At 43.9% G+C, this 27,990-nt stretch overlaps 2 protein-coding genes across 5 annotated transcripts in view; one reads left to right on the top strand and one right to left on the bottom strand.

The window, feature by feature from the left end:
• The first annotated feature begins 928 nt into the window (after positions 1–928).
• LOC143330287 (signal transducer and activator of transcription 1-alpha/beta-like) lies at positions 929–8,613 on the top strand. Of its 2 annotated transcripts, none has more exons than XM_076746734.1 (24): positions 929–996; positions 1,283–1,410; positions 1,684–1,828; positions 1,929–2,024; positions 2,175–2,252; positions 2,346–2,424; positions 2,499–2,587; positions 2,716–2,867; positions 2,948–3,109; positions 3,206–3,298; positions 3,618–3,677; positions 3,800–3,829; positions 3,941–4,031; positions 4,147–4,188; positions 4,790–4,873; positions 5,009–5,110; positions 5,223–5,358; positions 5,447–5,487; positions 5,570–5,646; positions 5,746–5,885; positions 6,075–6,254; positions 6,531–6,594; positions 6,701–6,785; positions 6,878–8,613. In XM_076746734.1, exons 2-24 carry the CDS (start codon positions 1,283–1,285, stop codon positions 6,983–6,985), a joined length of 2,262 nt encoding a protein of 753 aa, XP_076602849.1. In that variant the 5' UTR covers positions 929–996; the 3' UTR covers positions 6,986–8,613. The 2 variants fall into 2 exon arrangements, with proteins under 2 accessions (XP_076602849.1, XP_076602850.1); XM_076746735.1 differs by having other exon boundaries at positions 930–996; positions 1,262–1,410.
• Positions 7,192–27,990, bottom strand: part of LOC143330288 (glutaminase kidney isoform, mitochondrial-like) — a 31,913-nt gene continuing 11,114 nt past the window's right edge. Inside the window, exons 1-12 of one of the 3 annotated variants that reach the window (XM_076746738.1) lie at positions 23,466–27,985; positions 22,393–22,425; positions 21,518–21,576; positions 20,917–20,983; positions 20,607–20,657; positions 19,878–20,054; positions 19,088–19,219; positions 18,384–18,476; positions 11,215–11,276; positions 10,598–10,674; positions 10,123–10,186; positions 7,192–9,818 (exon numbers count right to left, since the gene is read on the bottom strand). In XM_076746738.1, the coding sequence (XP_076602853.1) occupies positions 9,671–9,818; positions 10,123–10,186; positions 10,598–10,674; positions 11,215–11,276; positions 18,384–18,476; positions 19,088–19,219; positions 19,878–20,054; positions 20,607–20,657; positions 20,917–20,983; positions 21,518–21,576; positions 22,393–22,425; positions 23,466–23,495 (993 nt within the window). In that variant the 5' untranslated portion in view covers positions 23,496–27,985 and the 3' untranslated portion in view covers positions 7,192–9,670. Of the gene's footprint in view, positions 9,819–10,122; positions 10,187–10,597; positions 10,675–11,214; positions 11,277–13,519; positions 17,984–18,383; positions 18,477–19,087; positions 19,220–19,877; positions 20,055–20,606; positions 20,658–20,916; positions 20,984–21,517; positions 21,577–22,392; positions 22,426–23,465; positions 27,986–27,990 lie in introns of those variants that run through there. The other 2 variants (XM_076746736.1, XM_076746737.1) reach the window with 2 other exon arrangements.

The following is a 27,990-nucleotide window of genomic DNA, read 5'->3' as shown; positions in this document are numbered from 1 at the left end:
TGAAAGTATTTGCCTCCTGTGACTGACTGACATAGTCAGATTGTTAATACTGATGCATCGATCTGTTTTATATGAAGTTTGGTTTATTCTGGTGATTTCCAACCTAGAGGTGAGGTGATGAGTGATGATTAGATGAGATGAGTAATGGCAGAAGAAAGAAGAAAAAACAAACTCCTGATACACAAATCTGTTTTCATATTTTTCATGCTTTTCTCTAAATATTTGCTTTTCTGTATTTGAATGGAAAATGTCTCAACTCTGAAATGAGAGGAATCAACCACACGCTGCTGTTTTGAAAGAGGTCACACCAGACCACAGGTGTAACCTCTGAGAGTGCCTTTTATTTAATCATCTGATGTTTTTTAATGACAAATCTTCATGTGGAAAGTAACTCCAGCAGTCAAACGCCATAAATGTAGGTGAGCAAAAACCACGATCATAAAATGGAAATACTTTTGCAACAACCTCGAAACTGTACATTACAGAAAAGAAGTGTGAAAATGTTCACATTTAAATGGAATGCAGTCATGTTTTCATGTTCTTCATTAACACGTGCTGTAACCTGTGCTTCTCCTGCTTTGACACGTTGAAAACGTACCATGAACAGACATGAAGGGTTAAACCTGTAATGTTCGTACAAACACTGAGCTTTGGGGTCTTGCGTTGGACTGCGGTCCGTCCGTTAAGTAAATCCGACAAGACCCGGAAAAGAAGCCGGTTGGAGAGCATTTCGCCAGGGGCAAGCCGTTGTGAAATCACCGGAACTCCTCAGTGGAAAAACGCCACTTGCCTTTTAGTATTTCATAAAGACGGAAACTGAAAGCGTGTACCCACCGGCTGACTTGACACCGCCCGTCGGAACGGTTTCTCGAGAATCACGTGGTTTGTGGGCGCGTCGGTAGCTATAAGAAGCCCCCCCCCTTCCTCCTGTCAGACAGTCAGACTTAAAACGGTGTTATCATCACTTCCGAAGACAACGACGGCGACCGGCACACGGTAGGTTATTATGTGACAATACGTAGAAGAAAAATACTTTATAATTATGTGAACGTTTTCGCGTTAAGGTGCATGTTTGATTTTCTTTTAACTTTAATGGTGTCAAAATGATTTATGTCCGTGGTGACGTTATTTGGCTAGCTAGTCGAGAGTGTTAGCATAACTTTTAAATTAGCCAGTAAAGCTTTTATTTTCATACTGTCAGGTAAATGCTGGTTGTAATATGACAGGATCCCTGGTGACTTTTCTCGGTGATGGTTGTCAGACCGGTCCCTTGTGTTTGCAGATGGCCCAGTGGCAGGAACTGCTGAGGCTGGATTCAGCGCTGCAGGGCCGGGTGAGGCAGCTGTACGAGCGGAGGTTCCCCACGGAGACCCGACACCACCTGTGCGCCGTGATAGAGAGCCTGGACTGGTAAGAGGCTGATGAGGTCCAACAGTAAATATATTGTCTTTGGACTTTTTTCAGTTGAGCATATGTCAAAAAGGATCAGCAAACTATCACTATTTAATTTATAACACAGCACAGATTTTATAAATCTGTCATGTTTTGCATGCAAACATTTTAATTAGTAAAGTAGACAGAAACTAAAGCTGTGTTGACGTTGATCTTGTCTTACAAAGTGTGCCCTCATCCAGCAGACTGAATGATCCCTGAATGAAGGCACGTTTTCTGTTGCTTTGTCAGGGATTCGGCAGCTGTGGATGAAAATAAAGCCAGCACTTGTTTCCACACACTCGTGGTGAATTTGGACGAACTGTGGAACCGTTCTGTCCTCGAGAACAACATTTTGCAGGGACCTGATTTTCCAGGGATGAGGGACTACTTGCTGGTGGGTCAGACGTGTCGTTACACGTACTGAACATACAATAAAGGTTCAGCATTTAATTTAGATGCGTCTTCATTTCTTTTGTTTTCCTTTTTTAACTTAGAGACACTTTCAAGCGGAGCCACGGAGCTTGGCCATAATCCTTTCTGAATGTCTGAAGGAGGAAATGAAAATCCTGGCTTCAGCCTCTGAATCACAGGTGAGTGAAGAGCACAGTGCGCTCCAAAAAAATGATCAGGTTTTATTATTTTACTCCTGCTCTGAAGGTACACAGCTCTCTAAATGAAGTCCATATTACCGTACGACAGCAAGAGCAAAAGAGTGAAAGACACATGTCTGCTGTTGTCAGGGTTGCAGCGGTCCAATCATGGAACAAAAATGGGGACACTTGGACAACAAAGTCAACGAACTGAAAAGACAGACTTCGGTAAACTCTTTCTTTCTGATTACACAGTAGTTTGCTAGTTCGTATTCCACCATTCTGAGACATACTGTGCTTAATTTATGAACTCTAATGCAGGAGGTAAAGAAGGAGATCAAGTCGCTGGAGGCCCTGAATGAAAAGCTTGAGTTCATACAGGAGAACTGGCAAATCAAAGGTACGGTAGGAGACGCGAGGTGATAAGTTTGGCGTGTTTGTGCTTCACTTATGTCTCATATTTGTCATTACCAGTGGAGCAGCATGTTGGATTGGCCAAGTCCCAAGCTGTCGTGGAAGAGGAATGTCGTAAGAAGGCCAACTTTATCAAACAAACGAAGCTGGTACTGTGGACACAAACTGATAAACCACCGTTATTAAAGCATTTTCTGTGTTTAAAGGAAAATTACGTCCTGAATTAACTTCCTCCCCACATGCTCAGAACGCCTGCTGCGTCTTTTTTGTCGTGCAGGTGTTGCTGCAGCAGATAGTGAACATTTTGAAACTGGCAGAGGAGATTGTGGTGACTCTCACAGATGTGGAGCTGCCTGAGTGGCAGCGCAGGCAGCAGCTGGCCTGCATTGGGAGTCCGGCTGACGCCTCTTTGGACCACCTCCAGAAGTGGTGAGGGTTATCCGCGCCGCCCTGGATTTTCAGCTTTGGTAATTCTACATGACTGACTCTGTGTTTCGTCCTCTGTGCAGGTTCACGTCTGTGGCAGAAGTGCTCCTACACGTACGCGAACAGCTGCAGAAAGTGCGAGACCAGAACAGCCGATACAACGGCGTCGATGCCTCCGACCTCTGCGCTCCCATGGCTGAAACTGAGAAATTTGCACTGTGCTTGCTTGCGAAACTTGTTGCAAGGTGAGACATTACATCATGTGACCTTTGACTGTTATATACATGACACACACACCCTTTCATATTGTTGACATGTTTTGCTGTGATCTCGCTCTGCAGCGCTCTAGTGGTCGAGAAACAGCCTGTCACGTTGAGTTCACTTCAGCGGCCTCTCGTGCTGAAGACCGGGGTGCGTTTCACAGTGACAGTGAGGTGAGGCTGCACCCAACACGCCGCCACTCTGCTGGATATTCATGGTAGCTACCACAGAGCTGATATGTCTGGTTACAAGGTGACACACTTTGAAAAGAGGCTGTTGTAGCTTGCTGGTTTGTGGAGGATGGCGGCTGCAGCCAGGCTTCATATTAATGACGATAGCGTCCTCTGGCCACACAAAGTCACAGCATAGAGACTCTAAAACCACTCTTATAGCACGAAACCAGGAACCAGGGTTCACAGTCGGTGCTTTAAATGTCTGCCAGAGCCCCCAAAGCAGCTTCCTGAAGTCAGTGTGTGATTCTTCTCTTCTCAGGTTCTTAGCAAACCTCCCAGAGTTCAAGTGTCTCCTCAAAGTCAAACCTGTATTTGACAAGTAAGTCCAGGAAAGCTTTGGTCTCAGTCACTGACGTGCTACTTTATATTTTACATATGTGTGTTTTTTACTGAAAAGAATTTCCTTTTGGTTTTTTGTATCCTGTTTTCCCTAAAAATCAGGGATGTCGAAGAAGCCAAGACAGTTAAAGGGTGAGTGACATGTAACAGCTTGAAGAGTGCCAGCTGTCCGTGTGAATTTCTAAATTCGAGAGGATAAAGGGTGTTTCTGAGGAGACAAACTCGGGTGTGGTGTTGTTGCAGGTTCCGTCACTTTGACTTCAGCACAGGTGACTGTAAGGTGTTGGACATGGACACGACAGGTGGAGGCTTGGTGGCAGAGTTTGGTCACATGGTATGAAACTCACTTTGTTGTGCAGCAGCTTTGTGTTTCATGAACAGCACGTTTAGTAGTATCATGCATCACTTGACCAAACATAAGTATTTAATGACTGCATTCTTTATTTCAGTCACTCAAGGAAATAAAAACAAGGAGCAGAGGATCATCTGAGGTAAGAGGAGACCTTCAGTAAACCATCAGGATGAGGGCCGACTTGTATTTGAACAAAAGCAAAAGAATATCTTTTTTACGTTGTGTGCCGTCCACATTGCAGGTGCAGGTGGCTTTGAGATAAATCCTTGTTAAATAATGATGATGGCGCTACAGTCAGGCAGAGGTTGTGTTTGAAAAGGCTTTTGGAACAAGATTGTGTGATTATTGCAGAGGCAGTAAACTACATTTCCCCTGAAATCCTCTTCACTGTAAGGAATGAGCCTGAGCCGCTTCAGTTTCAAAGACTTTCGTAACTGTCAAACACGTCAGCTGGTGAACACGAAGTTTCCACTGACGAGGTTGAGAACCACAACACGGGGTCGTTCAGATGAACACTGGCGCTTGACCCCATTTGAAGGCAGCCACGCCAGCAGCACAGACGGCTAACAAAGAGGTGGACAGATGAGATGAAAATTCATCCTGAGCAGCTGTCCGATCCATCCCATAGTTCACATATTTCTATTTAGACCTGCACAAAAGCCTGCTGTGCTCATGTTAGGAAAGCATTTCAGCATTAATTTCTCCTCCTGAAACCTAAAAGTCTCTTTTTTCCTCACCAGAATCGTCTGGGAGTCACTGAAGAGCTCCACATCATGAAGTTCGTGGCCAGGTTTCAGTACGCTGGGCTGGACTGTGACATCGAGGTGAGTGCAGATCACCCGGCTCAGATTTCACTTTCTGTCCGCTTTGCTGCTGAGCTTCAGACGCAGCTGTTCAGTCACAAAGACGTGTTCGCCGGGCGGCTTACTGAATGGTTTCCTCCTCCTGTGTTGGTCCAGGCCAGCTCCCTGCCTGTGGTCGTGATCTCCAGCACCAATCAGGCCGTCAGCGCCTGGGCCTCCGTCATGTGGTTCAACATGCTGTCCACCAGCGAACCGAGGGTCAGTTCAGCTCTTCGATAAAACACATCCACACAGCTGCACCTCTGGGTTCATGCTTTTAATTTGAAGGTTTGAAGAAGCGCCATTAAGAGTTTGTGTCTTTGCTCTGCAGAACCTGTCGCTGTTCGTCGACCCTCCTCCACTCACCTGGAGGCAGCTGTCACAGGTTCTGAGTTGGCAGTTCCTCTCCGTTGGCCAGCGGGAGCTCGACGAAAACCAGCTCTCGATGCTGAGGGACAAAATAGTGGGTGAGTGTTCGACTTCCATGACGCTGAACGGTGTCACTTTGAGGCCGCTTGTACTGAAGAGTTCACACATGCAAACTGTTCCTCACAGACGATCCGGACGACCTCGTTCACTGGAGCAAGTTCTCAAAGGTGAGTGTCGAGCGGGATTCTTGTTATTACTTTACAGAATTAGTGAACCTGTAGGATGATGTTTGCTCTGCTGTGTGGACAGAACGAAAGCGTCTGGATTTGGATCGAGGGAATCCTGGATTTGATCAAAAAGTACTTGGTGGATCTTTGGCGGGAGGGGTAAGACGAGCCGCCTCAGCGGCGTTTTACTGTTGGCTTGATTTGATGGTGAGAGAGCGGCGTCCGCGTGCCAGCTTCAGGAAGCTCTGTGTGTTTCAGTCTCATCATGGGGTTCGTGAGCAGGAACAGAACTCGGACCCTCCTGCAGGAAAAACAGACCGGGACCTTTCTGCTCCGCTTCAGCGAGAGCAACAGAGAGGGAGCCATCACCTTCAGCTGGGTGGACCACTCCAACGGTGGTGTGTTTCTGCGTGTGTGTAATGTGATGGTTGAAATTTCTGATCGTGCACACACGTAACCAAAACACGCTGAAGACCTGGTTTTGCTTTTTTCTGTGTATTTCCCCTCAAATAGGTTTGCTATTAAAAAGCACAACGTCTGTATTTTCAGATGTGGCTCACCTCTCTTCCTGTGTGCTTCCCCTGCAGAGACCCACGTGCATTCAGTGGAGCCCTACACCAAGCAGGAGCTGTCAGTCATGTCTCTGCCAGACATCATTCTCCACTACAGCCTGAGAGCCCAGAGGACCATGCCCAGGAATCCTCTGCTCTACCTGTACCCAGACATCCTCAAAGACGCCGCCTTTGGACGCTACTACAAGATCTCTGGTACTGTCACCTGCCTGACTTTCCCCAAACGAACTTTATTATTCACGTCCAACAGTAAACGAGGAGGAATGTACCGCAGATGAAACATGTTGTGTAATAGGAGCAGTGTTGTGTGACGGTCACTGATCTGACCTCCCTGCGACAAACTTAAGCTCCCTGCGCTCTCCATCTGGGGATTTTTAACTTTCATGTCGCCATTTCAAACGATGCTGAGGTCGTCCACTTTGAGTCAGCATCATGTGCCGTAACGACCTCTAACCACCTCTGTTCCCGCAGCAATGTCGGCGCCTAAAAAGGTCGTAGACGGGTACGTCGACAGAACGCTCATCCCCGTGTCAGTGTGAGTGAGAGGATAACGATCAAACAGAGAAGACACCAGGAATCACACCTTCTTCATCACCTTCTCTCAGTGGTTGCCTTCATTTTTTTCTGTTTTTTTTCTGCAGCTATCCAACGCCGCCTCCGTCTCCACAGAGGGAGAGTCAGATGATGGACATGGACATGGACATGGACATGGACAAAGACATAACTGTGAGTTTCACTCTTCTTGACTTTACCAGAAACATCAGTGCAGCTTTACAGGATACACACGCTTTGATTTGTTTCTTTCCTTGTTGGTGCAGACTAGCCAGATGCTTCAGGAACTCTTCGGCGATGTATTCGATTTGTGGACGACGGATCAACAGACGCCAACAACGCAGAGCAGCTACATCGAGCCCAGCAGCTCCTGAAAACATGAAGAATGTAATAAAAACAAAGATCAATCGTGTATGAGCCTTACACTGTAACATTCTGCTGAATGTGTATGTTTGTGTAAAACGTTTAAATGCTGAAAACTGATTTTTTTACAGCACTTTTTTAATTGATGTATTTGTATTCAGTTGAATATTCAGGTGAAAAACCTGCTGCTGCAGGTAAAAATGAGATGCTGACTGCACACGTTCTTTACTTTTGTTTATTAAAATAAACACATCTGAATGCATTCCAGTGCCCAGAGAGGTTACATCTGCGTTATACAGTACTGAACACACCATAACTTTATTTATACAGAGAGGAGGACAAAGACATTCAGTGGCCTCGTGTGTGACTGCTTGTTTTGTGTTGTTCCCGTAAGTGTCGCTAACGGATGACCTGACGAGTCTGAAGTGTGACCGACTCGGCTGCACGTGAAGTTTACGTTGCTTCATTTAAATCTTAGTGAAGATGAACTTCGAATGTTCTTCAGCCTTCAAACGGTGGATAAGATAAATGACTGACAAAGCGTAGCCTCAACGTTGGATTAATGCGAACCCATTTTTCATTTGCAAAGATCTGAAAAGAGCACAAAAAGCATATTTCACATTTAAAATGTTTATGTTAACAAACTCTACCCTGAATCTTCATAATGAACCGTTTGGGCCTCAGTTTTTTCTCATGCACAGCACATATTTAATCATGTAGAAATCTGATGGGGATGTCGGTGCCTGCATATTGTTTACAGCATGTATTAGGGTATTTTTCTGACTCATCAAGTCGTCTGTTACTGACTTCTGGGACTCCACCGTGTGCAGAATATCTTATCCTGCCTGCATGAACTCTGCTTCTGCTCCTTTGGTCACAAATTTTCAAGATCACACACACACAATCACAATTTAACCATTCGACCTAATGCTGAATAAACTCTATGTAAAATATATAGATTTATATATACTGTATATATGTTAAACTCCAGTTTACAGGAAGTACAGCGCTACAGTGAGACCATGAAAAACTGCCACTTTGGAATGTTTCAGCACAACCTGAAGCCTGAGTGCTAACACGTTTACTTCAGCTTACAGTATTTGTGCAGGATGCATTGTTCTTAATTATAGTGTCTTCCAGGATGGAGGACACGTCATGGAGGACACATTCTTACAGTACATTCAGAGACTTTGATTTGGACTGTGTGCACAGGGGACTTATCAATTCAGATTGATAATTGTCATCCTTTAAAGGTTCAATTGTTCTGTGCAGGAACCCCCAAAATGTGACGTTCATGTGTGATCAATTAGCAAAAATATATCTTCTGCCTTTGGAGTCATTTGAGAAGGAATTTGGTTGTTTCCACCTGCTTAAGAACATAATCCAAACCTCTAAAAACTGCCTTCATGGCAGATTACTGAATGAATTGTACACATTCAAAAGCCTCTCAGTGGAATAAATACACGTCACCTCTACTGCGAGAGAAAAGTACATTCAGAGTCTCTCAGCGTGACGAGAGGCTTCAGAAAAGTCAGAGCGAGCTGGTATGAGGAGACCGGACGGGCCTCAGTATGTCTACACGTTTACACAATCAGACTGTTCTAAAGTTTATACCATCATTTCCACACAGCTCACAAAACTAACACATCCAAAAATATCACCAACAGAAACTCGACTGCAACTAAACTAATACACTTTGAATACACTTCGTCTATGTCCTGGGATACCACAGACGTGACTGACAGTACCGGCAGGTTATATGAGGAGTATGCTGTAAACGCTGCGTTACAGGTGTTTAGATTTCTTTAAACAGTATTGATGAGGCGCTCGCTCACACACACGTTATCAGAGAGGCGAGGAAGAGGAGTGAAGCAGAGCAGCTGGTGTACAGCCAGGAGGCGAAGCGCAGCGACAAAAGCAAAGCTAACAATTCATCGCACGTCTGAGAAGGAAGGTGAACGCTGTACAAGGTGAGAGCAGAGAGCGCGGAGTCTACGTCAGGTCTACAGCAGGTCTACGTCAGGTCTACAGCAGGTCTACGTCAGGTCTACAGCAGATCTACAGCAGGTCTATGTCAGGTCTACAGCAGGTCTATGTCAGGTCTACAGCAGATCTACGTCACGTCTACAGCAGGTCTACAGCAGGTCGACGTCAGGTCTACAGCAGGTCTACGTCAGGTTTACAGCAGGTCTACATCAGGTCTACGTCAGGTCTACAACAAGTCGACGTCAGGTCTACGTCAGGTCTACAGCAGGTCTACATCAGGTCTACGTCAGGTCTACAGCAGGTCTACAGCAGGTCTATGTCAGGTCTACAGTAGGTCTACGTCAGGTCCACAGCAGGCCTACAGCAGGTCTACGGCAGGTCTACAGCAGATCTATGTCAGGTCTACAGCAGGTCTACGGCAGGTCTACAGCAGATCTATGTCAGGTCTACAGCAGGTCTATGGCAGGTCTACGGCAGGTCTATGTCAGGTCTACAGCAGGTCTATGTCAGGTCTACAGCAGGTCTACGTCAGGTCTAAAGCAGGTCTACAGTAGGTCTACAGCAGGTCTACAGCAGGTCTACGTCAGGTTTACAGCAGGTCTACGTCAGGTCTAAAGCAGGTCTACAGCAGGTCCAGAGCAGGTCTACAGCAGGTCTACATCAGGTCTAAAGCAGGTCTACAGCAGGTCCAGAGCAGGTTTACAGCAGGTCTACAGCAGGCTGTCCAGGCTCGTCTCGGCGCTCTCCTTGTCGTCTGCAGCGGCATGTGGGCTGTATTTGTCGTTGTACTGCTGCAGGATGGTGACCACATCATGGTGGCCAAAGTGCACTGCCTCATCCATCGGCGTGTTTCCCCACCTGTGCAGAGAACACCAGCGGTGGAGAAGGTACTCAAAGACGTCTAATATCACACTGCAGAAATAGTCTATAGACGACTGAATAATCCCGGTCATTAACTATTTAAAGCTTCAAATTTCTTCAAGTTCATTTTCACATTCAAGTTCAGCAGCGTTAAAGTCATGTTGGTGACGCTTTGGACGATGTTCTGCAGAAATGTTTGTACATGTGTCTGTTATCAGTTATATACGAGCATTATAAACTGTCTTCATAGTAAAGGTCCTAACTTTGACCCAGTGTGTGGACAGGAGGACGGTGGACTAACCTGTCCCTGGGGACTGGGTTCACTTTGCAGGCCTCCAGGAGGAAGCGCACCACCTCCGTGTGTCCTGAAAGCAGAGCAGACCGATCCATCAGTATTAATCATCTCATAACGTTAAACATAAGAACAGACAAATCTAATTACTTCTGTACTTTTACAATGGCGCCATCAGGGGGGCCACAGCTGCCCTCCACTGGCCCCCAGCTATTCTGAGGATACATAATAAAGTGTTTCAGTATGTGGTTCTTTAATTCACATATTGACATATTTTAAACTAGTTTATTTACAACAACAGCACAATAGAGTTCACTCAGTTATGGCTTTTGGTTTCGATGGCCAATCGAAATTTGAAGTGTTTGACTTTCACTGATGGAGTACTTACGTGTACTTTATGGTATTAGTATATTTTGACTCAAGTGAAAGACCGAGTACTTCCTCCACCAGTGGACATGGAGCTACAGTGTCAGTAAAGACGAACCTTCAGCTGCTGCCACGTGGAGAGCCGTCCTGGAGTCGTAGTCCCTCTGCTCCATGTCCATGGACGACAGCGCAAACCTGCGTGAACACAGTACAGGTAACAGGTAGCCACCTCTGGAAGTGATTTCTTCTTTATAAAAAAAATCTGCCCTTTTCCCTTAAAGCAGACACTGTTTTAGAAGATAAGAATGAGTATCTGGAGGAAGCTGCTTCTGATTAAAGGACCTGTGGAGTCTTTGACCTCTAGAGGTGCTGTGGAGATTTATTGATGTTTATGTCCCCATGTTGTTTGTCTCCTCAACGTTCAATTCTACAGACCTACAGGTGGAGCTAACAGCAAGCTGGTGCACGACTGTCAGCGATACTGGATTTTAAAAAATCAGCTTTATGAGGAGTCTCAAGTATTCACACAATGACCAAACATGACTCCACAGGAACCTGAGCGTCTTTTCCCAAAGCTTCCTTTTGCTGCCACTTGAGGTCACCAGAGTGCAAATGGAGGAGAGGCAACAATGTCCTCTGTCCATCGTGTCTGAGCATCAGTGATGTTCAGAGGAGGCCTGGGCTCCTGTGTGGCCGCTGTGTGAGTAAGAGTGAAAAGAAGGGGAGTGTGAGCACCTCCTCAGGGCGGAGACATCTCCTGTGTAGGCAGCAAACAGCAGGTTGATGACGGACTTGACCTGCAGAAGGACAGACAGACAAACCACACAGTCATCCTGTTTTCTGCTCTCACAGACTCTCATCAGCGGAGCGAACGACTGGCGCTGCACATTAAACGTCCAAGCAGCTCTGAGGGGAACTCAGCTTCACGTTCTACAGGTTCCTCCTGTCATCAGATCCCCGAAAAACAACCGGAACCAACAGTGCGCTGACTGATCGTCTTCAGCGTCTGAGGCTCTCAGCTCCGAGCTCATTGGTTCCTGCTGAAGACGTCATTTCATTTCCCGAAACAGCTGCTCGCTGTGGTTTTTATCGCACTAACAGGACTATTTGGGACTATTTTAAGTGGCGGATTAATCCACATTTGGTGCAGCAGCATGATGGAGCATGAACATGTCGGTCAGAGCCTCAGAGCCTCTTTTTAACTTGTATATACTTCTTTTATATTTTTTTATTTTATATTTTCTATTACATTTTATAGTTCATGTTTATTGCTGTTTGCACCAGGGATTTGAGGGAAACAGTATTTCAATTCTGTGCGTGTCCTGTACATATAGCGGCATTGACAATAAAGTTGACCTGATTTGACTTGACTTAACAAAGCAGCTCATTGATGTGTTTTTAAATGTTTTTGGCGCTCTGTGGCACAGAGGAGGAGGACATATTAGGCTGTGACACACTCATGATTCTTGTCACAAGACACAGTCACTGTTGGTTTTGGTCTTTTCATGACATTTGTTGACAGTCCAGCACACAGTAACGTGGCTGAATGATATGAACACACACGTCCCTGCATCCATTCAGACTTACCATCAGACAGCAGCGGATCATCTCCTACAGGCAAAGCTTCAGCAGAGGAAAGATTTGGAGTGGTGAAGGATGAAATACGGCTGCGTTCAAAGGGTTATTTATGACCTCGTATTTCTGTTTATTCAGTGTTTCATTAGGTTTATCTGATATGAAGACGCCGAGGCTGTTTGTTGGATGAATGTTTTCTCATTTGTTGTCATGACCTCTTTTTGCTTTTTGTTGGTTTTATGGATGAATGAAATGAAAATAACAATATATAAAATCTAAAAAGCAAAGAATATTATGTGTTTTGTGCAACATGAGCAGCAGGTTTTAACTTGCAGAAAGACACTGAGGATAAGTTTGACCTTGTGCACAGCGAGAAGCACCGTGACTCTACAACACAGATCAGAAATCCTGCAGAGCACAGAGCAAAATAACAGCCAAAATTCACCAGCTGCAACTCTCAAACCTCTGAGGAAAAACACTCCAAGCACTCATCATCTGGCAAATGAAGCTGAAGCGTGAGCAGAAACAGAGAAGAACAAAGCTATTACAGAGCCTCATTTCACCAAAATAAAAGCATCACTTCCTCCTCTGGGAACAGATTCAGGCAGTGAAAACTCTTTTCTTTTGAACATTTTCTGAATTTTGCTCAAGAACGAGTCACGTTCTTCTGTCCTCCTCATGTCAGACATTTCTATCTATATCTTAACATACGAATCAGATGAGTGAAGCTTCTGTTTCTCATCATGTTTAAACTCTCTGTATTTGTACTGACTGTCTGCAGCCAATAATAAATAACAGCTTGTATTTGTATCCAAACTCAATGAGTGCAGGACTCAATGACTGCGCAGTGTCGCCCCCTACTGGAGCACCATGGCCTCACATGTCTTTGTTAGTTTGTTGGACAGAATATTCATAATATTCCTCTTTAACTACTTTCATTTCTCAACAGAACTTCAAATAAAAATCATTCAGGTTAGCGTGCGTGGTGACGTGCTCTGTCACATGAGTCTCTCATCAGGAGGGGATGATGGTGGTGGCGTGACAGCGAGGCGAGACGACTGCCAAGCAGCAGGTCCCTGTGTTTCTTATGACAATATTTTCAACGAGACGTCTGGGCTCTTTTCAGAGCTGCTGGTGGCTACTAAACCGGGTATTTAAGCCAAAACATCTTTTCCGAACCCTTACCAGAACACAACCACAGCTGCACCTACAGTGGCAGTGTTTGGGGAGTGGCTGGGTGAAGCCTCTCAGGGGCTGAAGCTCATCTACAGTATGCACCTATTATAACTACACCTGTGTGATTTATGACAAAAACAAACCACAGCTGATGCTTCATGAATGCAGCCTGATGAGAAAAGGTGGATTTTTTTTCTGTCCAGCAGCTGAAGAGACAGCGATTCAGTGTTTTTGCAGCAGTCAGTCTGAAAACGTCTCTAGAGAAAGAAGAGCTACGAGCGCAGAGAGGTCAGGTGATAGATAACAGTGTTTTATTAGAATTTACACAAGGCTAAAAAAACAACTTTCACTGTCATGTCTGTCAGTTCATCACAGCCACAGAAACTGAAGCATTTTCCTCAGAATAGAAGACAAGTCTGTCAGGACAGTTCATTCATGACGTTTATGGAGACTTTACATACAGAATTACAAGCATGTGGACAGAAAAGAAATCAAAACATAGAAAAGTTCGACAGTCATGAGCTTGGAACTGTGTGGCTTTGCTTTTTTTTTTTTTTGGCTGTTTTTAAGATCTTACATCCCACATAACTTCCTTAAAAGCTTAAATTTGGATTTTATCAACATTCAATCTGCTGGTAAAACTGTAGAAATCAATAAATATCTAATATCTGAACAAAACCTTACAATTCCAAGGTCACCAAATTGCAATGGTCGTGATTTTCAAATGTAAATGCAATTTATGTCACAAGTAGAATTTACGTCTGAGACACAAATCGACACATGTAAGATGTGTGGAAGGTGATCAAATGAACTTAAAACATACTGATTACATGGGATTAAAACACACATTTATCAAATCATACAAAAATATGCATGCAAGAGGGAGAATGAGAAAAAACAAACAAAATGAGAAACATTACATACATGACATGACCTATAAAAATCTGATGATTTCCACAGAAAGACTGGTCACGTCATTCAAAAGCCCCTCTGTCGTTTCTTTGATTGAACGGAGGAATAATCAAACTGAGGAGCGACAGAAGATTCAAGTAAAACAGAGCAGCATTAAGCTCGTTTGCAAAGTGGGACAGACAGATAGTGGAGTCTGATTGGCTGCAGTGAGATTAAATCAGCGTCTCGTCAGCGCTGATCGGGTCCAGACTTGTAGACGTGCAGGCGCTGCGTTTTTTGTGTCAGCGAGGAAGACACAAGCCATAAAAACACCTGCACGTCGTTAGAAAGGAGACCGAGTTCCTCACACACACAGCAGAGAGGAAACCCGACTCTTCGGGCGAAAGTCGAAAACAGGTCAGAAAGAAAGAAAAGTGAGGCTGAGACGACACTGAGATGAGATCTGCTCTGTGAAACCCGTCACATCTGAGGCTTTCAGTGGAAAAATGATCACATCACATCACTGCTTCTGGAAATGCTCCACTCGTCTTCATTATAACTTTAAACTCTTTATAACCTTCAGCCGTCATTAGGTGACATATGCACATACTCCATAACACGCCCTCATGTTCCAGCTCTCCTCCTCTTACTTTCCCTCAGTGCGAGCATGCAGCTTTTCCTGAGAGTCTGTTTTGCACGTTCTCACAAGAGTGGCGGACTCCGCCACCGACAATGCCACCCGCTGTACAGCGAGGCGAATATTGACTTTAAATATTTAATGGCTATGATAGAATAAATGCCATGAATTGTGTCAAAAATTGGGTTTGATATGATGAAAATATTAAGGATCTTAACTTTAACCAAAAAACCCTTCTGACATACAGCAGAAAACTGCGGGAGCACCGAGGAAACAGGTTTCTCTACAGACCGACATTTCCAAGGAGCGTTAGTGACCACAGAGGCTTTTGAATGCTTTGTGCCCTCACATGATAACCAAAAACAGAAAAAAAAAAAAAAAAAAAACTAACGTGACATGAAAAATAACAACAGAAAGAAAAAAACTTCACACGACAGAACAAAGTAATATCAGAGTATTATTGGCTCCAGCAGCTCAAGTCAAACCCAGTGCCAAACAGCACACACTGAATGACGAACAGATTCACCCCCCCCCCCCCAAAACACACACGCTACAGTCACAATAGAGCGACATCTAAGGCATCTGCTGACATGACAGTCATGTGCAAGTATGTCTATTTCCTGCAGGAGACAATATCATAAATTCGGAACGTCTGAAGTGTTTTTTAACACACATTCTGCTCTGCTGTTGAGGATTAACGCTGTACACACCCGCTGCTATGTACATTCAGAAGTACAGTAAACTATGTATATGAAGACATTTTGATTATTTACAACCTTATTACGAGAGTAACACTTTGAGAGTTTTACAAATAATACTGAGTGTGAGTGTGTGTGTGTGTGTGTGTGTGTGTGTGTGTGTGTGGAGCTGGGTGTTTTCCGCGCGAGTGGCGATCCGTTACGTTGAGAAATACAAACACGTTTTTCGTGTTCATCTCACAAAAGACTAGCTAAAAAGCGGGCAGAATTTGGATGGAAAGACTCTGAAAAGCTCTTTTCTCTCAGTCTTCAGTCAACTTTTACAACAGTTTAACACTGTTTACCACTTCGTAACTCTGGATGTTGCTTGTTTACCGTCATGAATATCAGCTGTTTTTGAGAAGGGTTCAGAAGTTTTCAATGGCTTTAAGAAAACCATGAAAGTATCTGCGTTCTAGATTAAAGCTCCCAAAACTTCACTGGACAAGAAGAGAACGCAGGTCTTCATCAGCAGAATCCACATAGACCTCTTTGTGTTGTGGGAGCTTTAATCCAGCATCACTTACTGTCTATTCTCTCCAGCATTGGATCTGTTCTGCACATGGCGCGTATTTTCTGCCAGCTATCGGCATCAAACGTTTCTATGAATTTCAGGCAGAAGTTTTCAGGTGGGACACCCAGCTCCACCTGCTGCTCCGTGTGGGCTTTCAAGTAGAGGGTTTAAAGCGATAACTGATATGGTGACTGGTTTACATTTACAATGCTGTGCGTCTGCAGAGAGCAGCTTAATTTGCAGACTAAGGCATCCTGTTTGAACAAGAGTGTGTTTGTGTGCACAGAGTAAACACACAGTGATGGTTTAGGACTGCGGCCCAGTTAAACCCTACAGATAAACCAGCTCACAGTGGAGAAGCTAAAGGCTGTGTGAGGACTGGTCAGGCCCACGTGGGCTGCAGGGGGCTTTGACTGGAGGTTTCTGCTGGAGCAGCCAAACACACACGTCTAAACTCAACAGCAGCTCAGAATGATGCCGCCAGTCTGCCGACAGCGAGGAGCCTGGTTTTAGTCATCACACCTCTCCTGAGCTTTTTTGGTTGAGCAAACCTTTTTACAATACCTACGTTCTCATCACACTGAGAGAAATCAGCCCCAGCTGTGGTCCAGGCACAAATACTGACAGGTTAAAGTCAGGTCCAAGCCCTTTTTACTGCAGTTTCTCCTTTCAGCACGTCAGTAGTGTGTTTATCAGCCTTGACTTTGCGTTTAGGTCCCATGAGTTGTTGAGCTTCATGTCTATTTTGTGCTCTCTTTTAAAGAAATAAAGGAAGTCAGTGAGTCCTCCTGCAACACTTTGCTATTTGCAAATAACGTGACTCCAGCAGGGGGCATCTCACTAATTTCAGTTCACAAATATCTGCATTTCTTCCACTTCAGACATCTCCGAGTCAAGTCTTTCAGGGCTGAACCACCTGCAGACAGGTGGTACAGGTGTGTGTGTGTGTGTGTGTATTGTGCGGAGAAACTTTGACATTAAACTACAGGATGAGAGGCTGTTTGAAATCGGCTCCTTGGCTCTTAGATTGTCAGAACAGAAGGCTGAGAAGCTCAAATAAGGTTTCAGATTTTTCCTTTCAAGGTCCATCGTTTAAGATTGGAAAAGGAAAACACCTGCATTATTAAAACCCCTTCAGAGCTCATTTAAAAAAAAAAAGAGAAACGACGCTGTGTTAGCCGTTAGAACTCCAGCTCGGGCATTCACAGCTAACTGATATGTTAACAATATTCCCCTTTCTTTCCAAGAATTACCCAAGAACGCTTTCCTCTGTACTTCCCCTCCCATCATCTGCTACAGTACATCCAGCATCTGTATTTACGTGCTGAGTCTTTGCCTCAGTGGGATCTACAGGAAGCAATCATCTAGAATTAGTCTGCGTGTATATCTAAAGAAAAGCTGAACTGAAGCCCCACGCATGCAAACACACTCATACATCTCTTTTTTTTGTTTGTTTTGCTTGAAATAAATTCAAATCAACCCTTAGCCTACATTTCTGGAGAGGGTTCTGTCCAAACAACCATCGCAGTTTAAGGGGTGAGACGACACAAGCTGTCCACTGTACAGCACATCCTACACACACACTAAGGCAACGAGGCTATGAGTTCATTTGGAGTTCAGAGCAAAATTAACGAGCAGAAACCCTCTGTCACAAATAAAAACACAGTTCGTCCGCACAGTAACCGCTTCACAAGCAATAAATAATCCTCTACATAACTTATATATAAATATTGGAGGGTGAGGAAAGATGGTGGCGCTCTTGGGAGAGGTGGGGAGAGATCAGTTGAGGTGAGGGTGTGGGGGTCTCCTTTTTGTTTTTTTTTTAATTCACTCGCCGACCTTGTCCATCCTATAGACTACAGTGGTGGAGCTGTCCTGGTGCGACTCAGTGGGGGACACCTTTTTCCAAAGAGGGGCTTTCAGAGCTAGCTCTTGTTGGAGACTCTCGTAATCCATTGGTCCAAAGTTGTGCAGCTGTTTGACACGAATAACAAATTAGTCTGGCTCTGTCTGTGCATGTGAGGTGTCTGTGTGTGTGTGTGTGTGTGTGTGTGTGTGTGTGTGTGTCTGTGTGTCTGTGAACTGGACGCGTTTCAGCACTTTTCTTTAAGAACTGCAGGTGCTGATAAACGCATTAAATAATCAGCAGCACGCTCAGACATAAGGAGGACAGGGGAAAGGGTTACGGTGTATGTAGAGCTATGGAGATCGGCATGTCAGCCGGCAGCTGCAGAGCAGCCGATGCAGAGTACTAACGGCTGTTAAATGTCGACTACGGTGACCTTGGCACCACCTGCACTCTTGGTGAGGAGGTGTCTGGGTCAGTGTGTTTGATGCCGTTTGTTCCTCACAACGTGATGTCGTGTGTCCTTACCCGCTGGTCCCCTCCTTCTCTGCGAGGGTCGTGCTTCTTGGCAAAGTGCCTCAGGTTGTCGTAGTTGTGGAAGTTGAAAAGCTCAACGAGGTCCTGGAATGAAAAAGAGCAACATATACATCCATTAACTCTACACCATTCAATTTAGCACAGAGGTGGATTCCTGCACCCTGACATGCAGTGTTTACTGAGATTGGCAGGCAGGTAATCATTGATCAGTCACTTGAAAAGAGTTCGCAGGGTTGAAACACTGTTGCACAATTTCTAATTACTGACTTTTTTTTTCCTGAGGCATTTTTATGTTTGTGATTGTTTGTGCACAAGCCCTTTTTTTGAAGCCACATGAATGTAAGATAAAAAGTACTGAAATACAAAAGAGTGGAGCTGAAAAGAAAACTAAGTCATTCATATTTTCTGAGTGACATCAGCAAAACAAGTCTATATTTGAAGGACTGGTTCAGAAACATCCCAAACACAGATCACTGACCGATGACATGAACACTGACAACATATTTTCACTGTTCATTAACACATGAATGAAAAGAAACCAGTACAACAGACATACTGCATTGCATGTCTGACGCTTCTGTGCAGCTAGATCTCATCTCTGGACACAGACCAAACATTTCCAGTATGTATTCACAGCACACGTCCACACTACTGGCGTGCAGCAATCTGCTCTTCTGTGTCTGGACGTTACGTACCGTGCAGAACTGTATTCCTCTGACAGAGTTGCCCAGCTTGTCCAGTGGAGGTGCCCAGCACATTATACCCATCACGTTGGGTACGACCAGCAGGATCCCCCCTGACACTCCAGACTTGGCCGGCAGACCGACCTACAACAGGGACAACAGACCAGTTACACAGCAGGCCGTCTGTATGTATGAACAGTATCAGCATGGCAGCAGCACAACGCTGAAAATGGACGTCAGCAAAGAAGAAGTTGGATGTGTCTCATTAAAATGTTCCTTCCTCTCACAACAAACACCTCAGCCCAGGCCGACGATGAGACATGACAGCTGCGCCATGCAGAGGTTTAGGTTTCCTTTAGATTTCCTGTCGCTTGATGCTTCATTTTTATCATGTGGATAAATGTTAGCAGACCCGTGCACCGGCCATTTGTAAATCTATTACTAAATTTGTGTGTAAAGTCCTTCTAATGTTCCACTGTGGTTAACTTCAAACTAATGATTTACTAGATTAGGCTGTAGTGCTTTGTCCTAAATAAATGGTTCACACATAACTAAAGGCTTTACTAGAAACAGGAGTAGCAGTGTTTCAATCATAAAGCAATGAAGAAACAGGAGCTGCTTCGCCCCACCTGACATCGAAGAGCTTCACCTGAGAGGCATTAACGAGTGCACAGGTATTTGTCACTTTTATACTCAGCACGTAGCTGTTGGGATTGTGTCCTCTCTCAGTCGCACGTGAGGCTGCTGCACAGTTTTGAAGTGCATGTATGAAAGCATTAACATTAAAGTGTCTTTTACTTACATGGAAAGCAAACTGTCCTGAGAAGTCGTACATGCCACAGGAGTGCATCAGACTCAGTGTGTTCCTCACCGCCTCGGGGGTCAGCACACGCTCACCCGTGATTGGGCAGATGCCACCGTTAGCCAGGGTGGCGGCCATGACGCTAGCACTTTCGCAGGTCACCTCAATGGAGCACAGCTGGAGGTTCACAGAAAGGACATTTTGTATCATTCCTCATGATACCATGATCATCTCCCTCTGCCATCACATGTTAGGCCTAATGGAGGCATGGCGGTGGGGGAACAGCACAGCAGAAATGAGGAAGTCAAGTGTGACACAAGGAAGGTGATAGCACAGCAGTGACAGAGGTGAATTTAGGTGATAATCATGTTGTTATCCTCCCTCTTCATTCAAGTTTATTTGTAAATGTCTTCTCTTTGTAGTGTTTGTCGTTACTTTAAAAGAAAAAGAGGAAACTGGCAACGTAAAACTACTAGCTGCTAGCTGGTTAGCTCAGTTAGCTCAGTTAGCCGAGCAGCAAGTGGCCCTATCAGCTGACTGAAGTCTGCCCCAACCAAAAGCTCAGAGCACTGGAGGATTGTTGATGTAAGAGAACTGGGCTCAGCGGCCTCTCTGTGACCACGGCCGGATCAGGACCGAAAACAACCTCCCTCATTTGTAGCATGCAGGGACCTGAACATGCTGAAAAACAGGTGGAGTTTGGCAGAAAAAAATCACTGTTCCACTCACTTGAAAGTAGAAATCCAGGACTGATGTCATGTCTGTCCCCTCTGGGAAACACTGCAGAGAAACAAAGAGTTTAAAACAAGTCGAGCACAAGATGAACATTCATCAACTGCTTCACATTCCAGATAAGGAGCCTCTGCTTTGCTGCACAACGAGTACGACTAATAAAGGTTTGTTTGAATCCAGCTTACACCAAACAGGCACATGTACACTAAAGGACCTCGTAGTTGCTGCTTTTCAGCTTAGTAGGACACAGACATGAATAGAGAGACAAGATAAAATGAAGTCAGCAACGACTCGTCCAAGGTCAGACCTTCTTTTCTTTCAGATAGTAGCCGATGGCAAAGTTCCTGTCCCCTGACTCACGCTCTGACTGGAACCTGTCACACAAAGAGCACAACACTCCCATTACACAGAGGAAGGAAATATTTGCACTGTGTGTGCGAGTGAGTGTGTTTGTGTACTTGTGTGTAGGAATTCCACCACCCCACCCCTCATGTGTGCAGTGCAACCAGTGCTCTCATGCTATCATGTGATAATGCTGCAACATGAGCTGCGCGCTTGGTCTTTTTCCAGAAACACTGTTCGCACGTGGTGTTTCATGAATCATGCACATGCAAGTGACCTTCAGACGCCAATTCCAACCCTCATTAATTAACTCCATCCAAAACAATGAAAAAACAGCTCCTGGTGATGTCACTGAGCAGAGAAACAGTTATTAAAGCCTGGCTTATTTAAGAGGTAATGACTTTTTAAAAGCAGGACAGACCAGTCTGTCCTATATGCCTCGTATTCATGCAGAGCTGAGTAATACATATGACCTATAGACTATAGATAGTGCAGCTGAGACACTTCTTGTTGAAGGTGAGTCCACAGAGTGTCGAGACTTTACTGCTATGTGTAGGATTACTTACGTGGCATTGCTGAATCCCACATACTCATTTCCTGCCATCTTTTTCAGAAAGTTCATGACCTGGAGGGAAAGCAGTGGGAGGACAGAACGATCATCAGCAGGGACTCATGGTATGAGGTTAAACTCTGCAATGACTTGGTGGTAAATTTACAATAGCTGTGTCCCAATTTCACAGCACATACTAACTGTAGGCAGTACTGCTATACACAAAGTGTCATGGTACACTGATCTGACTGTTTGGGTACAAGAAATCAAAGCACTTTTACATTTTAAACTAACAGGAAATGACACATTAATCAAACTGCGACTTCATATCGAAACATCTCCCTCTTTAGCTGCTGAATGCTCCACTATGTTCACCAGCTAGCCGCTAACTCTGTCTGTCTGCTGTTTGCTGCTGAACAGGTCGTCAGCAGTGGGTTTAGAGCTTTCTTGCTGAAAACAGTTGCCTGCCGTTTCAAAAGATGATGCAATCAATGAGAGTGGTGAGAGTCAAATGGAGCGGTAGGTTCAAGCTGGGGGCTGGAGAGCTAAACAAGGAGCTGAAACTTGCTATAAAGCTTCATAAAGCTGAGGAGAGCAGCAGATTCAACCTTTTACACTGTTTCCACATTGTCATTTCATACATTGTCCTTATAAAAATATTGATCCAGGTGTGAGCTGCTACTCAGTTTTCTTTGGATAGTGCATTATGGGACAATAATGTACATCAACAGCATAGGGAGGACAGACGGGTTTGAAGGAGACTACTGAAAAATTAAGAGAACCATTCCTCAACAGAAGAGGAGGAGGAGGAGGAGGAGGTCTACGGATAACCACGACCTGGATGTCTGAGGCTCTCCTCAGACATCTTACATGAAAAGCTGTAATACTCACATAGTCAAATTTTTCTGCGTTGCTTGCACCTTGCTGAGGAGAGAACGAAAGAATAAGCAGTTAGCACAGTTCATTCGCCGAGGAACGCCGCAGAGGACAAGCACAGCATCATAAAAGATAACGCTAACGTGATAATGCTACTGTTCACAAATTAGAACTACAGATTTAGCAGATGTGAAGAGATTTTTATTTTAAATAGAATTTATAAATAACATGAGCTTTGCCAAGAATTACACAAGTGGATACGAAATATTAATAAGATTGGCTTGCAAACAGGTTACAAAGAGGGAAGTCTTTTGGAGTGAAAAGGGAGATTTAGTCTTAGCCAGTTAAAGAAAAACATGTCTCACTATTTACATTTCACTGATTTCAAATAAGGGACTCAATATTATTTCAAGTCTATTAAGTCAAGAACACAGTTTTTCACAATCTGCAGCGGCCCTGACTGTGTGTATGTTTCTACATGAAGTATAACTGCACAGAGATGTGGGTGTATGCAAGCAGGGTTGTATTATGGGTTACCATAATGCAGGTGTGTGTGCGTATGTGTTTGAGGATGTACGTCTACTGTGGATCAACATGTGTCATCTGTGCAAAGTGCCTGTCGGCCAAAACAGTAGGGAGAGGGGGACAAGAGGGAGGAGTGGTCTTCCTCTGAGAATAAAACTCACAGCTTGTAGCTCAGTGTACATTTATCAGGTCATAAGCTCATTGATGCTGCTTATCCCCACAAAAAAAGAAAAGACAACGCAGCAAAAGAAAATGGACACGCATGCACATCAAAAGTGCTATAGCATTATATGACTTTATTAATTAATTATGTTTTAGATGGTGTCAGAAGATGTTTATTAACTTTACAAGAGGCTAATGCTTCATGTGCGACTGACAGTATGTTTAAATTCTACACTTTACTGTGCAGAAGCAAAAGTAAGTGACACTGATGGAAGTGTTAAATAGTCACTAAATGGGGTTTCTACAGAGCTGATTGGAGGAGAAAGAAGAGGAAGAAGAAGGGGGATCAGGGGAGTGGGAGAGTGCGAGGAGATAGATATGGAAAAGGAAGAAAAAATTACCAACGTCATTTGACCTGCAGCAGCAGTCATTATTTCCCACAGTTCCTAAGTCTGGAAAATATGCAACAACATACAAAAACAGCAACAACATGTAGCCTTCAAGCACCATGTAACAACAGTTTGGGCATACTGCCACGGCAACCATCCCATAGTTTTCCCACCGAGGTTACAGCAGACTGGGCAACCTGACCAACGGCTTGACATTTGTGCTTCAGTATAGAAAAATAAAAACACATTGAGACACTGATGACAATGGCGGGTGGATGTGGACACACATTACTGTCTGTGCAAACGTGAAGGGATGTCTGTGAACCATTTGTGGAGTGTGACTTATGCAGTTTAACAGGTTCGCTGTGCGATGGAAGAGTAACCTGCACATACAATGATCCACTGCATTTGGTACAGTATGTATCATGAATCAATAAGAAAACTGGTGGGCGACCGGTGAGAAGTGAATACTGCAAACAGTACAGCTATCGAAGGCTCCTGACTATGTGAGGAAGACCGCATTGGACTGTGGAAAATAAGAGGATAAAACAAGCAGATTTCCTGAAATAGATGATTTAAACCGATGTTCTTCTGCTTCGTCTTGGCCCAGACTAAATCTGCTCACACCACTGCCGGCGATGTTTGAGAGTTAGTTCAACGTTTCAGGAAAAAGGCTCACATGCTTTCCTTCAGAGAGCAAGATGAGAAAATCAAAGCTAACACACGGTGTGTCGTACAGAGTTGTAGTTAAGAAACACACCTACCAACACCAAAGCTCACTGGTGAACACACCCCATTACATTTCTTTAACCCGTACATGAGCAGAAATGTTGAACAATAACTTGTGATTTCAGAGGGAGGTATGTGTTGAAACCACTTCTTGGCAAACAACAGCCTGGCACAGTGACTTTGGCAGGCTTCTCTGAGTCGTGTCGTCACAGTCAGGAAGTCAGTTTTGGTACCAACGTGGCTACAGACCAAAACCATAGCCTGTGCTCACTGATCTTAACTAAAAACGACCACAGAAAAAGGCAGCACTGTCAAATGTCTGCAGCCACCCCTAAAATCTCAAATTGTCATTCTTACATTTCCGGTTAGCTGTTTCCATCTGCTTCCACTCTTTCTGCTAAGCTAGCTAAACACATCTAGACTCCAGCTCCTTACTTGAAGCATCATTAATTGATTGTTTTGGCTACTTGGAGTCAGCTGTAAACATAACGCTCACATATGACCTTATAAAACCTCTGTCAAATATGTAAGCAAATAGCTGCCAACAAATCAGCATTAGCATTTATTGGAGCCATGTTTAAGGCCACTGGAGGAATGTCAGTTCAGTATTCACTCTTGTTTTAGCTCCTTTTTTGGTCTCCTCCAGCTCCTGAAGGAAATATCTGGCTCCTTGGCTGCTATAATGCTGCACTATGTTCACCAGCTAGTTACCAGCTAACTATCCCCTGATTGTCCGTCTGCTGTTTGGAGCTCAGCAGGTAGTGACTCCTGCTACGGTGTTAATGAAAGCTGAGAGAATGAACTGTGAGCTAAAAAATGCTATAATTATTATTATAGTTATCAATGCGGCCGCATGTGATTGATATCAAACTTCTCTTCTTACTTTCTCAGAGAAAGCAAATGTGCATTTCCCAAAATATTGAACTATTCCTTTAAAAAGCCAACTTAACGCTGTCTGTGATCACTTTTGTGATTTTTATTTACCACATAATGTAATTCACTCTAAATTTTACTGCTGCTCAACAGCTGCAAGGTCACAAAATGCTAACTGGCTAAACGAGTATAAATCGTGGACTGAGTATTTGGAGACTTCAGACATTTTAAAGCTGAGCAGTTGTGTGATGACAGCAACAGAAACAGAAGGGTGTCTCAGTGACAGAACCTGTTTTGTCTTGTAAACTATGACAGATGGCTTCTAATCACCATTGGCTGCAGAACAGATCAAAATGCTGCCAAGACGAACCAGATGAATGTGTTATGTCCAACTATGGGCAGGTTTTAATACTGGTGGTGACAAAATTTTAGAATCAAGGTCAAATGTTTCCTCAAGCTGCCTTAACAGTACAGATTTTCTCAATTGCAAAACAGTATTTAGAATAGAGAAAGTAATAATTCTCAGGTGCTTGGGCACCTGAATGCCTGCAAAGATCTGAATGGATTTCAACACACAGTGCACTTCCTGTTCAGGTTCTGAGAGCACTGTGACCAGCACATTTTTTATTGAAAATCATTAGAAAGAATAAGAAAAAGATGTCTGCAGTGTCAGGCTGAACGACATGCAAAAGAAATCATATTGTGATTATTTTGACAGATACTGATATTTTTGCTTTTTCACTGAAAAAAGATTTGGATGTTGAACTTGGCCATATTGTCATAGTATTTTGATTTGATTTTGGTTGTTCAGCCCTACTGCTCCTTTGTGCTTTGATGGATTGTTCGGTAATCTCTTGCTCCACAAGCATGAATGTTGTCGATTTCATTATTCCTTTATTCGTCCCGTGCAGGGAAATTCCAAGAACAGCATGGAAGGGTAATCAGTAGTACGTTGCTTAAAAATTAACTTTACGGAACCACCTTCAAAAACATGCCATTGTAAAATAGCTTACTGTGGCAACTGTCTTGTCATCTTTGTTTTAAATGCACAGTAAAAGGAAAGGTTGACACAGCATATCTGGGCCTTTGTGATTTAGAGAGTACAACCACTGGCTCTACTTATTTAAATCTACTTGCTTAAGTTCAGGTAACTGCAAATTAGTTTGCTGTCATGATATAAAAACAGCACAATCTGAAATAATAAAAGCCAACATTTGCAGATAAATGCTAATTTGCCTGAATCATCAACGGAAACCAGGTGGAGAAGAATATGAGGCTAATTATACTGAATTTAAACAGGGTCATATTTGGAAATCAGAAAAAGCTTTATTGCCAAGTACGCTTTTACACATACGAGGAATTTGTTGTGGTGAAATTGGTGCATGACACATCTACTAAAATAAGAGCACAAAATATAACAATTTAAATATATATACACAAGTCTGTTTTTGTTGTTTGCTATTTTCCGGAAACACAGTCTGTTTTTCAGAAAGAAGTCCAAGTTGAGCGTTAATGTAACGCATAGAGTTGTATTTTGAAAGGTGATAATGCATCAATAATTATGATGATGCCTGGGAGACAAAAAACAGAGACATGGATCTAAGGACACACCTGGTGGACACTGAAAACACACAGGTCACAGAGCCTGACACTTGTAACAGAGCTACTCTGATGTTTCCTGCTACTTTAAGTGCAAGAGGTCCAAAAACAAATCAAGATCTAACAGGCCACATGCTTCAGCACACACCGTCAGACATGGAGGATGAGTTTGGAAATATTTAGAGTGGAATTACTCTGTGAAGGCTTTCTGTACAGACTGATTCTGCTCAAGTGAAAAACCTAATGATCACACCTCCCAGCTTTGTTTCATACAGCATCAATAAGAATGTAACGCGTGTGAAGTGTATGATAAGTCATACAATTCAGTTCAAAGTCTAAGTGCTTGGGACAAAAGCTTAGCATAACATAAGGTCATGTTCAGATGTACAGAAAATGTGTTAAAATCAATAATTCAGTCAATAAGGAAAAAGCAAACATCTGCAGTACAGTCTTGCAGATTTAAGCAGAGCTGCAACACAGCAGAGGTGTTTACACACAGCTCTTGTGTGAGTACGTGTGTGTGAGCGCTAACAATTCACTGCCTGCACTGATTATGCAAAGAGAGCCTGGCAGGGTTAAAAGAATTAAACATCAAAACTGAGGATGATCATGAGCAGCGCTAAAGAGCTTAAAAAACTAACAGTGAAAAGCTATCGATAGACATGACCTTTAAGCCACGTCTAATCTTTCCTCTGCTGTGGGGGATTTGACGGATGACGGCCGATTCATTTCTGCCAACTTGCTGCCAGTGCGTGGTCACACTGAGCTTTAACTCATAAAGTGCGACATCCTAACTCTGCCGAATGTGGCTGGTCTGCGTGCACCTGTATTCGACCTGCAGGTTATTTTCAGCAGGGACTATAACAGCGTGTGTGCTGGGGTGGCTAAATGCGTTCAGGAAGGATTAGCACAAGTCTTAAATCACCACAACAAGACACATGGCAGCGGACTCAGGTAGTGACCTAGAAACGAGTCCAGCTGAGTCAAGAGTCATAAATACCTGAACACACTGGGACGTTTATAGTTTACTGAGGGAACAATACCACAGACAAAAGGGTCTGATCAGGTGTTAAATCAGGAAGATACATCATTATTGTGGGTCTTCTTGAGTGGGTTTCAATGTGTTCAAACAAACGTAGGTTACATAGGCCTTTGTTAAACAGTCAAATCTTATCTGCTGCCAATATTTATGTTCACGTTCATTTTATCTGCTTGATAACGCAGCTCGGCGATACCCACCACACCGTTCACTAGCTACAGCTTCAGCAGAAATGAGATACAGAGTGGACGTAAAAACACACATGAAGGAGGAAAAATAAAAGTGTTACTGCTTTTA

This window comes from Chaetodon auriga, chromosome 13 (assembly GCF_051107435.1).
Source record: "Chaetodon auriga isolate fChaAug3 chromosome 13, fChaAug3.hap1, whole genome shotgun sequence".
Lineage (NCBI taxonomy): Eukaryota > Metazoa > Chordata > Actinopteri > Chaetodontiformes > Chaetodontidae > Chaetodon > Chaetodon auriga.
The sequence above is the reverse complement of the archived record's forward strand: the minus strand, read 5'-3'. Positions and strand labels throughout refer to the sequence as shown.